General features: G+C 49.5%; 1 protein-coding gene across 1 annotated transcript in view; it reads left to right on the top strand.

Annotated features, from left to right (window-relative positions):
* Nucleotides 1-13590, top strand: part of ABCC1 (ATP binding cassette subfamily C member 1 (ABCC1 blood group)) — a 107168-nt gene that overhangs the window by 20508 nt on the left and 73070 nt on the right. The window contains exons 6-7 of the mRNA XM_068968395.1: nt 2300-2361; nt 4039-4170. Of these exons, the coding sequence (XP_068824496.1) occupies nt 2300-2361; nt 4039-4170 (194 nt within the window). The remainder of the gene's footprint in view (nt 1-2299; nt 2362-4038; nt 4171-13590) is intronic.

Here is a 13590-nt window from a genome sequence, read left to right as displayed (position 1 = left end):
TCATGATAGAAACTTTCAGCTGTGTACAGCAGTGGACAGCATAGTATAATGAGTGCCATGGAGTATTTTATTTATTTATTTTAAATTCTTGCCTGCCATGGAGTATTTACCCTGCATCACATGTAAACATTTCATTAGGTATCTGCAACAGATAAGGAATTAAAAATTTTTTTAAGCATTTTATTTTGAAATAATTTGACCCACAAAAAGTTACAAAAATGGTGTTTTTCTTGTATACCCTTCTCCAGCTTTCCACAATAATATCTGAGAGATGAGGATTTTAAGTTATACAACAATGGTACCATTATATGGCCTAACAACTTACTGATTTCTTAATATCACCAAGTATTCCAGAAATGCACTGTGGTTGCAGAGCGGTGCAGCCCCTTAAGTGGTATTGTTCCTTCTCCACCTGATAGCTGAACCATTTTATGCAAAGACACGTCCCCTCATCTCTTTGGTCACCCCGTGTTGTCATAGACAAATGCTTGTTTCTTTCCGTCTGTTTTCAAAACAGTGACTTGGTTCTCTAGTACCATCATCACTGACACCAAGAGGTTTTCCTTTTCTTCCAGTATCAAGGTGGACTTGTGTATTTAAAATGTGGTGTGTCTCAGTCCTTTTGCCTTACTGTCTGTATTGCAGCTCAAATTGTCCCTTTCTGGGCTCATGAGAGCCACTTCTGGTTACATCTGAGGTCTTTTACCTACCCTTGTCTTGTTGGGTGTGACAAGGTATTCTGGGCTTATCTTGTACATTTCCTGCCCAGCCATTTGGCCAAGGAGACTGGGAGCTGAAAACAAAAACAATAATTCAAGTACCTGCGCCCACCCCAGACCAGCTAAATGTGAATCTCTGGGGAGCAGGGCAGATGCAGTGTATTTTCTGAGTGCCCCTGGCCAGGGTGGACAACCGCTTGGGTAGAATGTGTTTCCTCATCCATCTCTCAATTTCTTTCTTTCTTTTTTAGGAGTTTTAAAATATCTTTATTGAATTTGTTACAATATCATTTCTGTTTTATGTTTTGATATTTTGGGCCACTAAGCATGTGGCATCTTTGCTCCCCTAGAGAGATGGAACCCACACATTGAAAGGCAAACTTTTAACCACTGGACCTCCAGGGACATCCCTCCCCAGCATCTTACCTCTGCAAAATTCTGGGATGGAGAGTGACGTCCTCGGCTAGTGATCTCGTTGTTAGTCTGGTGACCCCACCTTCACCAATGCTCGTATCCCCAGATTTAGACTTGAATGTATCAGCCCTCGTGTGCAGTCCCAAAGGCTCTGTCTGATGGCCTTGGCTGTGTGGCCCTGAATTGGAGCTCATCTCTGTGGCTCTGGGAAAGAGGTTCTTTGAAAGCCTGCTTAGAATCTGTTGATGACTTCCTGTTGCCCTTGGGATGGAGACCAAAATCCCATACGTGGTCTCCACTGTAGCCTGAGCACAGCTTCCAGTGTAGACTGCTCAGGCCCCCTCTTGTTGGCTGGAGCCCACTGCGCTCCCCTCTGCCTCGGGGCCTCTGCACACATCAGTCGCTCTGCTGGGACCACCTCCCGTCTCCCCCTTCACTTAGTCATCCTCTCCTCACTTCCCAGACCCCAGCTTGAATGCCTTCCCTGACCTCCACCAACTGGATCAGCCCATGAGGTCCCAGTGATCTCACTGGTCATACTAACCTGCCTCTGGGATATAATCCTTGTTACAGTTGTGGTTTTGAATTTGTTCACGTGATTGATTAATGTTTCTCTCTGACTATTTGGGACTCATGTTCTGTCTCCACCGCTTCCAGCTCTGGCACCCTGGGCATGGCTTTTCATCTCTCTGCCCCTCAGTGTCCTTAACTACAGAATGGAGATGATGCCTTTATCTAGTTCCTAGTGTGATTATGAAGATTAAAGGAGGTCATTTTCATAAAACATTTAAAACAGAACTGTTACTAGCTAGCAGAGTGTTAGTTGACCTGGATTAGGCTTATGTCTGTTAGTTCGGGTTGGTGTATAGTAGGTGCTCAGAAAATACTTATAGAATGAGTGAGTGAGTGAATGAAAGAAAGAGGAATAGAGGTCACACCAGGTTCTGTGAAGATACGAGGTAATGCTAGTACTTTGTCTGTGCCTGCCACTTTGTAGATGCTCAGTAAATATTTGTGGAATAAATGAATGAACTAATAAATGAATGAACCGTTGGCCCACTGGGAGGACCAGGGAAGCTGGCTGCTCCCTGCCTGGAGCTGGCATAGACGAGAAGTTTAACCTGTCATTTCCCCTGGGTTCTGCACCCTGTGCTCTCTCTCCATAGAATCCTTGCCCGGAATCCAGTGCCTCCTTCCTTTCCAGGATCACCTTCTGGTGGATCACAGGGTAAGTCCTGGCCCCCAAACCTCGGGCGAGTGCTGGGCCACCAGTGTGCAGCTCTCCCTCCCTCGCGCTCTCCGGCAGGGCTGTGTCCTGAGTGTGTGTGCCCTGGGCATGGGTCTTGGAGACACCGACCCTGAGCCCGCGGTCATGTGATACATGTATAAATAGCTCGGCCTGGGCAAGAAGCTGCACACTCCTGGCTCAGCTTCAGATTTGGCTGGTTTTTTTTGCACTGGGTGTAATTATTATCATTATTCCCCTCCCCCCTGAGATAAATAATGATTGCGCCCCCCCGCCCCCAAAATAAATAACACAGGGAAAGGGGGTGAGAGAAGCGTGTCTGGACCGGTAGCAGCAGAGGCGCCGCCACCCGCAGCTCAGCACACTGCCTGCTTGGCCTCCTCTAGTTTTCGTGTTGTTTTCTGCACATTGTCAGCATCTTACTAGGGGTTATTTAAATCCCTCCCCCCCGCCCACCCCAGCATTGTTTCCTTGTCTTTATGAACTTTTTACACTTTGTAATTTAGTATTTTTCTGAACTGATTTTCAGTTGCTGTTAAAGAAGAGCTCTGGGACAGTTGATGGCGTTTGGGCATGGCCCACAGGTCACGCCAGCCAAGCTCATGTTTCTGATTTTGGTCGCTGTCCTCTGGTGATATCAGAGTGTGTCCTTTCTCTTAGGGGCATATACACTGATATTTAGGGGTGAAGGTGTGGAGGGTCTGCAGCCTCCTCTGAAATGGTTCAGAAAAAAGATAGAGGCATGCTTCATTGTGCTTCCCAGCTACCGTGTTTCCCAGATTGAAGGTTGGTAGCCACCCTGTGTCAAATGAGTCTGTTGGCACCCTTTTCCCATCAGCTTTCACTCGCTTTGTGTCTCTGTGTCACATTTTGGTAATTCTCACAATCTTTGAAACATTTTCATTATTATTATGTTTATTATGGTCATCCTTGCTATTATTACTAGGATTTGCTGAAGGCTCAGATGATGCTTAACTTGGCATTTTTTAGCAATACAGAATTTTTAAGTTAAGCTCTGTATGTTACTTTTTAGACATAACGCTAGCGTAAATATAACTGTAGTGTGGGAAACCAAAAAAATTCTTGTGACTCGATTTGTTGTGGTATTCCCTTTATCGTGGTGGTCTGAAACGCACCTATAGTATCTCTGAGGTCTGCCTTGTATGTGTTCGCACACTTGTGAAATGTGATCAGTCGTGAGCTTGGTAAAGGGTCGACAGGAATTCTTTGTACAATTCCTATGGTTTTTCTGTGAATTTGAAATCTTTCGAAATAACAAGTTAAAATACTGAGTTTCCCTTTTATAATGAAAGTGTTCAAAGCAGAAAGACTAGGCTAATAAACCTTTAACTCATCACCTAATATAATGATGGTTAATGCTCTGCGGTATTAGCCTTAAAAATTTTTTTTGAAAGTAAATTAGAAACATCCTGCTACTTCCCTCCTAAATACTCTGTATATTTGCCTAAAAACAAGGCTGTTTTTCCTGGGGGATCTAACGGAATTAGCAGTAATGGTGCCATGTGCCCACATGTCCATTTATGCTGAGATTTCCCTGATCACGGCTGCCTGCGGTTGTGTGGGCTGCGGTAGCAGGGAGGGCCATCGTGTCATCTCCTTCTGACTCTCATCGCCTCCCCTCTTGTGTTTTGACCACAGGATGATGGTTCGGGGCTACCGCCAGCCCCTGGAAAGCACCGACCTCTGGTCCCTGAATAAGGAGGACACGTCAGAACAAGTCGTGCCGGTCTTGGTAAAGAACTGGAAGAAGGAGTGTGCCAAGTCCAGAAAGTAAGTACCAGGCATCCGGCCATGGGCAAGCCAGACGCTCACTAGGTTGACCCGATAGCCTTGTCCCTCCACTGTGGCCCGGGATGGTCTCAGTGCCACCCCTTAAGTGTCATAGCCCTGGGCGGGCTGCTTCCCTTCCCAGAACCACGGTTTGCTCACCTGCGAACGGAGTCCAACATGTAGCTCAGGCAATTTGGATAGAAAAGAAAAGAGAAAGATGTCAAGTGAGCGGATTCTGTTTGCCGCGACCCTCAGCGACCCCGTCCTCCCAGAGTTGTTTGTTTCCCCCCGCTTCTCTTTGAGCAGCTGGCATCCTAAGCGTTCTTACTGTTTTAAATGGTTTGGTTTAACACGCCAAATCAACTGCTTCTTGAGGTGTTCAGCCTAAGAAGCCCCAGTTGAGGGTGATTTGGGCTGCACTGGATTTTTTTTTCAACAGACTTTTATTTTTTGGAGCACTTTTAGGTTTGCAGCAGGGCTGAGCAGAAGCTGCAGAGTTGCACACACTCCTCCCCCACCTGTTGTCAGGGTACCCCCACCAGAGGGGCACGTCGGTGGCAGCCTGTAAGACCACACTGAGTACGTGGTTTACATCACTGTTCACTCTCTGTCTTGGATTTCACACCCTCTCCCCCTTGCGAGCTGTATGCCAACCCCAAGCTCTGTCAATCGGGTTATTTTGGGCGTCAGGCAAGGGCCTCTCCAGCATGTATTGTGTCTTATTTCTTCAAATATAAGAGTGATCAGCTGTGCTGTGCATCATTATGATGTCATCACCTGTGTGATGCACCAAGGAAAACAGCTGCCAGTTAAACTGGGCTATGACATTGACTTAAGACGCATCCCGCGTCCAGAGAAGCCCGACAGGAACTCGCGAGGGACTCTGATGGCAGGGGATGGTGTCAGTCCCCCTGTAGTCATTATGGGATGGTGCCCACCGTGGAGAGCTGGCTGACGAGGGCCCGGCCTGGTGTGCGTGCATGTGTGCTAAGTCGCTTCATTTGTGTCTGATTCTTTGCAGCCCTATGGATTGTAGCCTGCCCGGCTCCTTTGTCCATAAGATTCTCTAGGCAAGAATACCGGGGTGGGTTGCTGTACCCTCCTCCAAAGGATCTTCCCTACCCAGGGATCAAACCCACGTCTCTGGCGTCTCCTGCATTGTTTACCACTTGTGCCCCCTGGGAAGCCCCAAGCCTGGTGCACAGCCCCACAGAGCAGCTGGCCTCCCAGGAGAGGAACCTCAGCTCTCCAATTCCTCACCTTTTGCAGGAACGCCCAAGCTCCAGGTCTTCAAGCTGCATCAGGCTGTGGGTGGGGAATGTGGGCCATTGATGCTGCTGGCCACCAGGACGTCAGCAGAGGACCCTGTGACGGTCTGCAGTGGCCATGAACAGAGGAGACGTTGTCTCCTGGGAGGTGGGTTGAGCTGAGCCTCTGTGGCCTTCGTGGTGAGGAGGTGCTCTGTGCGCATGTGACTCTGGCTGGGTGCCGTGTCTGTGACCCAGTGGAGGTTCTCGGGCATAGTTGGGGTTTCCGGCTCCCTTTGGCCTGGCCTGCAGCCTCCTCCCTGACGAGAAGGCGTGTCCACAGGCTTTTTCCCACGCGAGGTGGCAGGGGGTGCCCACCCGGCTGTCCTCTGGGGCTCCGCCCATGAGCGGGTTGCTGCAGCTGTGGGAGAGGTCAGCAACGAGACTTGCTAGGAGGAGCTCCATCACCGGCCTGGCCCTTGGTTGTTTTGTTCAGCAGATAGAGTTGATGACTGCTGGTGTGCTGAGAGTGGTTTAGGCTCTGGAGGTTCAGAGAGTGGAACGGGAGAGACAGGATCCTTGTCTGGTGCAACTTAGATTCCATGTGGGATCCAGGGCTTAAGGAGTCGAACACACCCTGTGAGAAGCTGGAGAGAGTGTGAAGTGAGATGATGAGCTTAACAAGGAGGGGCCATGAGGGCCAGAGTGACGGGGTTGGGTGGTCAGGGGTGGCCCCTCTGAGTGGAGATTCGGTGTCAAAGAGGGAGGGAGCTGAGTGCAAACATGGGAAAGGGCTTTCAGTTTGCAGGAACGGCTAGTGCAAAGGTCCTGAGGTAGAGGTGAGGCGGCGCGCTGACGGAGCAGCACAGGGCTTGTGTGGCTGAAGTGCAGTAAGAGGTGGGGAGAACGGGAGGAGAAAAAGCAAGAGAAGTATTTGCAGGGGTTCATGGATCTGCCTGGTGGCTCAGATGGTAAAGCGTCTGCCTGCCATGTGGGAGACCTGGGTTTGATCCCTGGTGGGGAAGATCTGCTGGAGAAGGAAATGGCAACCCACTCCAGTAATCTTGCCTGGAAAATTCTATGGACTGAGGAGCCTGGTGGGCTACAGTCCATGGGGTCGCAAAGAGTCGGACACGACTGAGCAACTTCACTTTCACTTTCATAGGCTATGGTACTGGGCTAGGGTTTGATCCCGGATGTGGTGGGAAGACAGGTGGGCTTTTTGCAGGGCAGTGGCGCATCCTCTGGGTCTTCCTGGCATGTGAGATCTTTAATTGCGGCATGCAGACTCTTAGTTGCGGCACGTTGTGGGATCTAGTTGACTGACCAGGGATTGAACCTGGGGCCCTTGCATGGGAAGTGTGGAGTCTTAGCCACTGGACCACCAGGGAAGCCCCCGGGAGTTCTGTTTTGTAACAACCAGTTGGGATGCTCTGGGGATGGTGGATCGTGGGACGAGAATCAAGGGAGATGGGTCCCTGGCTCTACTCCTGGAGGTGTGAACCATGCCAGCACCTGTGACCCCTGGGGCTGTGGGTGTAGGTGGGGAGGGTCTGCTGGGCGCCCCGGGGCTCCTGGGGAGCAGGGGACCAAGGCCTGGGCAGGAGGGCCGCCTTGGCTTTTTGGGCTCAGGCTTCCACCTCCTCTCCTCACCCCTGAGTGCCTCCTCTCAGGGCCAGGTCCGAGCTGCTTCCCCGACTCCCCTGACCTTTGGGTTTTAAAATCCAGTGGTTCATTGGTTTTCATCAAATGATTTTGAGTGTAACAAAAAAAAGAGTAGAAATTTCTCAGCTTAATGGCCTCCCATAGATTAAGGCCACTCTGGACAGTGGTTCCTGTTGGGACAACTATAAAATGATTTGGCAGCTCTGAAAAAGACTTGGGCGGTTTAAAACAAAAAAAACTTAGGGACTTCCCTGGTGGTCCAGTGGTTAAGACTTCACCTTCCAAGGCAGGGGTGGGGTCCAGGTTTGATCCCCGGTCCAGGAGCTGGGAATCCCACAGGCCTCGTGGCCAAAATACCAAAACATGACACAGAAGCAATATTGTAACAAATTCAATAAAGAGTTTAAAAATGGTCCACATCAAAAAATTTTTTTTTAATTTATTAATTTATTTTAATTGGAAGCTAATTACTTTACAGTATTGTGGTTTCTGCCTCACATTGACATGTATCAGCCATGGGAGTTAAACAGTTACGATACCACCCAGCCAATCTACTCCTAGGTGTATACCTGAGAGAACCGAAGATGTATGTTCATGAGCTCGTGCAGAGATGTTCATAGCAGCTTTGTGTGTGGTGGTCAAAGCTGGGAGGAACCCAGACAGCTGTTAACAAGTGAGTAAGTGATAGTCACTCAGTCGTGTCCGACTCTGTGCGACCTCACAGCCTGCACCCCACCAGCTTCCTCTGTCCATGGAATTCTCCAGGCAAGAATATTGGAATGGGTTGCCATTTTCTTCTCCAGTTAACAAGTGAATAGGTGTGCAAATCTTGGTGCAGCCATGCAAGGGAGCACTTCTGAGCAATACAACGGAATGAACTGTTGATACACTCAGCAACGTGAAAATCTCTAACTAATTAAGCTGAGCAAACAAAGCCAGGCAGTGGTACCTACTAGGTGATTCCTTTTATGTACCGGTCAAGAAACATGAAAGCAAGTCAGTAGTGACAGAAATCAGATCAGTGGCGGCCTGAAGGAGGAGGAAGTGGTCAGATGGGAGGGAGAAATTCCAGAGAGAGGAGGGCCCTGTGGAGGTGATAGGTGTGTTCATTGTCTTGATTTCCCAGATGGTCTGACAGGTTTATAAATATGTCCATCAGGTTGTGCACTTGAAATGTCTGCACTTGCTTTGCAGGCAGTTTTTTTTTTACCATCTGAACCACCAGGGAAGCCCTGATCTTGTATCAGTTATACTCATAAGAAAGCAGTAGTGTTTAAAGAAAGGTGGCCATTTTAACTTAATTGTCTCTATTTCATAAAGGATTGCAAGCAGCAAGTAACAAACAAAAACCAAAAGGCTCCAAAATACAGGTGTTAAGCTATGGTTCCCAACCTTTCAGATCCATTGCCCCCTTTAATAAGAAAGACATTATTATTAAAGATATTAAATATAGATATTAGTATAACACCTCCTTAAATGTAAGGATATCCATTAAAATAACCCAACCATGTGTCTTAGTTTAAAAATCAGCAAAATGTTCTTGCTAAGCTTTAAAGCTAAAAGGTGAGTGATTTGTAATGAATCGCCATGTGTGTCTATGTAAATGCTCAGGCACGCGCTAGAACAGAGAGCGAGGAATTGCTGTGTGCTCATAAGTGGAACCTTTTCTGCGGCAGCTGCAAGTCCTGACCAACTGGGTCTGGTGGTTCTGGAGACCAGGACCATCGTCATCCTCACAGACAGGGTTTTGCAAAGTGGCGATTCATACTTGGCAAAGTTCTGAACAAAACTTAATTTGCACGCTGACTGCATTTCTAAAAAATCAAGGTGTATTTCATCTTGCAAAAGAAAATACATGCTGTGTATGGATTTATCTCAGTCTTTCCCAGCATCAGGGTCTTTTCCAATGAGTCAGCTCTTTGCATCAGGTAGTCAAAGTATTGGAGGTTCAGCTTCAGCATCAGTCCTTCCAGTGAATATTCAGAGTTCATTTTCTTTAGGATTGACTGACATGCTGCAGTCCATGGGGTCACAAAGTATCAGACACAATGACTGAACAACAATAACAGCCGTGAATTTATGCTGAAGATGGAGTTAGAGTCGAGATTTGGGTGATTTGGGGTACTTCCCTGTTGGTCCAATAGTTAAGACTCTGTGCTTCTTCTGCAGGGGACTTGAGTTTGATCCCTGGTCAGGGATCTAAGCCGCACAGCATGGCAAAAACAAACAAATCCATAGATTTGGGTGATTTTAGGCAGACTCTGCAATGAACATGAACTTGGGCAAACTTTGGGAGATGGTGAGGGACAGGGAAGCCTGGCCTGCTGCTGTCCATGAGGTCGCAAAGCATCGGACTTGACTGGGCAGCTGAACAACAACAAGGCAGGCTCTTCGCCTACATGGGTGCCTGGTGGGATTGTCTTCCTTTGGGATGGTCCAGTACGTCAGTGGTACCCAGCGTTTTTGGCACCAGGGACCGGTTTCATGGAAGACCGTTTTCCCATGAAGCAGGAGGTAGGGGATGGTTTCATGATGATCAGGAGCATTACGTGTATTGGGTGCATCAGTTGGTAAGTCATGTTTGACTCTTTGTGACCCCACAGACTGTAGCTCGCCAGGCTCCTCTGTCCATGGGATTTTCCAGGCAAGAATACTGGAGTGGGTAGCCATTTCCTTCTCCAAGGGATCTTCCTGACCCAAGGATCAAACCTGCCTCTCCTGTGTCTCTTGCATTGGCAGGGGGGTCTTTACCACTGAGCCATCTGGGAAGCCCTAACTTTATTTCTGTGATTGTTACATCATGATAATGTGGTAATACAAGCGGGAGAGAGCGACTGTAAATAGGGATGAAACTTCACTTGCTCGTCTGCCCCTCACCTCCTGCTGTGCTGTCCAGTTCCTAACAGGCCGCCGACCAGTACCAGGGCTGGGGACTCCTGCCGGATGTCAGAGAGAGCCTGGTCTCTGGCCCAGTCATCGTCACGTCAAAGGCTGAGAAACCCCCTTGACAGCCTGTTTTTGAGAAACAAAAAGCGCTCTCCAACAACAACAGAAAGGGGGAGAATGATCTTGAGTATGGGACACAGTTAAAATCCTACCGGGCCGTACTTTAGTAGGGGTGGGGAGGCGGTTGCCACACCCATCTGTGGCTTCCAAAACCATCATCCCTACAGCTCTGAGGAGGATGAAAATGTGCGTTAAGGGTGTTAAGTTCATTCTCTGCGCTTCTGTATTACACTGGATATTACGGATCAAAGACCATGCTCAGAGTACATCCATAAAATTGATTGAGCTATGACCTTTTTCAGTTTGAGATTTTTGCCTTTGGCTACAACGTTAGAGATCTTATTTATTTTTTATAACAAATGACAAGCACAGCCTGTGGGAGCTCCTCGTGGGCCTCTGGTTGGTTCACTCCCTGCCCAGTCTGCTCTGGTTCCTTGAGGTTCTTGGAGTGGCTGCCTCACCTCTTTTCAAAATCCCTCAGTCCCAGGCCATGCTGATCCGGTTCCCCCTGCCTAGAGTGCCCTTTCTCTCACCGAGTGGACTTGCTCCCTCATCCTGCAGGTTTCAGCTTTGATGTCACCTCCTCCAGGAAGCCTCCATGATATACCTGCCCCTCACACAGACTGATCAGATTCTCTCACAGGGCTGCTTGATGGCGGGGCTCTCCCCATGGCTCAGCCCCAAGCAGGGCCTTCGTGGAGGAGAGCGCGATGGGCAAGTTCCTTTTTCTTCCCAGCTTCCAGCTTCCCCACCCTTCCTGTTCCCCTGTCCTGGGCAGTTTTCTCCTGACTCAGACCTTCCCTCTCCAACTTTCCTTCCATTCCCGGCCAGACCATCCAGATGCCCAGCTTTCTTCCTCCCTCCAAGAGCGCCTGCTTCCCTTGGAAGCCTCTTGTTCACTGGATGTCTTTTTCTCTCCTGACTCGCCATAGCTGGTCCCTCCCTCTGCTCCTTCCACCCAGGCCTGAGCCTTCCTCCTCTCTGCCCATCCGAGACCTTCCCCCAGGCCCTTTGGCCGCCTGTCTCCTGGCCCGCCAGAAACGATCCTGTGTCAGTGCCAGGGCCCAGCTTAGGACGTGGTGCAGAGAATGAATGGCGGGTGTGGGGAACGGAGCCACTTCTGTCCCCCTGCCCTGCCTGGTTGTCCTCCTTTCCAAGAGGGCATGTGTGTGCAGAATGAAATCACACTAAAAATCCCCGCCAGGATCCCAGCTTCAGGGCAAGTCAGTGAAATGAGCAGGGAAAGAGCTTTCACTGACAATACAAGAAGTAGCAATAATCCTCTGTGGTTGGTAGAATGTCCTCCCCACCCCCACCCCCCAAAAATAAAGTATATCCACATCATGATCTCCAGAAACTGTGTATACGTTACATGGCAAAGCTCAGCTCAGGGTGTGCTCCGTCATGTCCAACTCTTTGTCACCCCATGGACTGTAGCCCGCAGGACTCCTCTGTCCATGGGATTTCTCAGGCAAGACTACTGGAGCAGGTTGTCACTCCCTTCTCCAGGGGATCTTCCCAAGCCAGGGATCAAACCTGCGCCTCTGGTGTCTCCTGCATTGGCAGGCAGGTTCCTTACCACTGTGCCACGTGGGGAACTGGCAGAGTCCCTTTGCAAATGTGATTAAGTTCAGGATTCTGAGAAAGGTGGCTATGCTGGGTTTTTTGAGTGGGCCTGATGTAATCATCATGAAGGTCCTTATAAGGAGGAGACAGGAAGTCAGAGAGGGAAAGTGCTGAGCTGCTGGCGGGACGAGGAGGCAGGCCCTCCATGCCCAGGTGTGCAGGCATCTTCTAGATGCTGGGAAAGGTGGGAAGAGATTCTCCCATGGAGCCTGCGGGCCAGCTTAGACTTCTGACCTCTGCAGCTATGAGATGTGAGCTTTGTGTTATTTCAATCCACTCGTTTGTGTTCACTGGTCGCAGCAGCCACAGGCAATCCTACAACTTCACCCAGAGTTTATGTTTGAGTCTGGATGCATTGGGAAGCCAGCAGTGGAGCTGAGGTTGGGGAATGAAGCGCTTTAGGAGGATCCCATTGGCTGCCATGCAGGGGCTTGGTTGTCAGGGAACAAGAGTGGAAGGAAATGGAGGAGCACGGGGGGTCCCTGGTGATGGTCACTTGTGTGGGTTGGAGGCCGTGGTGATGGACAGTGTGGATGGATGACTGCACACACATCCCAGGAGTGGGACGTACGTGACACACACCTGATTGGACCTGGGAGCGTGGAGGAAAGGGGGTCAGGGAGGATTCCCATGTTTCTGGTCCTTTCCTGGGGTGGGAACATCGAAGGGAAGGATCTGGATTTGACAGAGCCCACACCAGTGCCCGGATCTCTTACCACTTCCCAGCTGGCGCCAGTGGTAAAGAACTTCCCTTCCAATGCAGAGGATATAAGAGACGCAGGTTCAATCCCTGGGTCAGGAAGATCCACTGGAGGAGGGGTTGGCAACCCACTCCAGTGTTCTTGCCTGGAGAATCCCCATGGACAGTGGATCCTGGCGGGCTGTGGTCCACAGGGTCACAGAGTCAGACACGACTGAAGTTTCTTAGCATGCATGCACGTACAGACCAGTGCCCATGGTTTGGAGTAGGGATAGGGGAGGGAACCAAGGCAGATTGGGAGGCTGTGGTCTCCAAGAGGGCGTTTGAGCTGGTCCAGATTGTTAGGTGTGGCTTGGATGGAAGAGGCAACAGTCCCCTGTGATTAAGTGCTGTTCAGTGATCTCCTGCTGTGGACAAATTCTGTAAATGGTGAACCTTATGGTTGTGTGCGGAGGAGCTGGAGCTGGAGCTCACGTTTGGCCATTTGAGGGTGTTGCTTTGTCTGCATTTTGTGGGAGAGATAAACTGAACCTATTGCTACATAACAGGTCACCCAAAACGTAGCAGGCTTAGGGAAGAACGAACGTTTACTGTCTCACGCCATGTCTCTGGGTCAGGGATCTGGGATGGGTCTGGGTCGGAGGTTCTGGCTCAGGGTCTGTCGTGGCTGCAGTCATCTGAAGGCTTGGCTGGGGGCACAGATCTCCTTCCACGTTGCACATGGTGGGCGTGACTGTGCTGGCTGTTGGCAGAGTCTCACCATGGGGTCTTCTCCAAAAGGCTGGTTGAGTGTCCTCATGACCTCGTGGTTGGCTTTGCCCAGAGTGAGTGATTCACGAGAGGGCAGGACAGAAGCCATGATGTTTTCTGCAACCTAATCTTGCAGGTGACAACTCTTTCTCCGTTTTTTGACAAAGTTGTGAAGTCATTTCTCCAATATCCGATTCTGAGTGGGAGGGGACTTCACAGGGGCGTGTATGAGAGTTCCGATTTCTCAACATCCCTGAAACCTTGTTATCTGACTTTTTGACGATAGCAGTCCTAGTGGGTGTGAAGCACTGTTTCATCCTGGTATTGCTTTGCATTTCCCTGATGACCTAAAGAAGTTAAGCAATATTTCATGTGCTTAGGCCATTCACACGTCTTCTTTGCATCTTTTTAAAATTGGGTTGTCTT

This window comes from Capricornis sumatraensis, chromosome 3 (assembly GCF_032405125.1).
Source record: "Capricornis sumatraensis isolate serow.1 chromosome 3, serow.2, whole genome shotgun sequence".
NCBI classification, from domain to species: domain Eukaryota; kingdom Metazoa; phylum Chordata; class Mammalia; order Artiodactyla; family Bovidae; genus Capricornis; species Capricornis sumatraensis.
The sequence above is the reverse complement of the archived record's forward strand: the minus strand, read 5'-3'. Positions and strand labels throughout refer to the sequence as shown.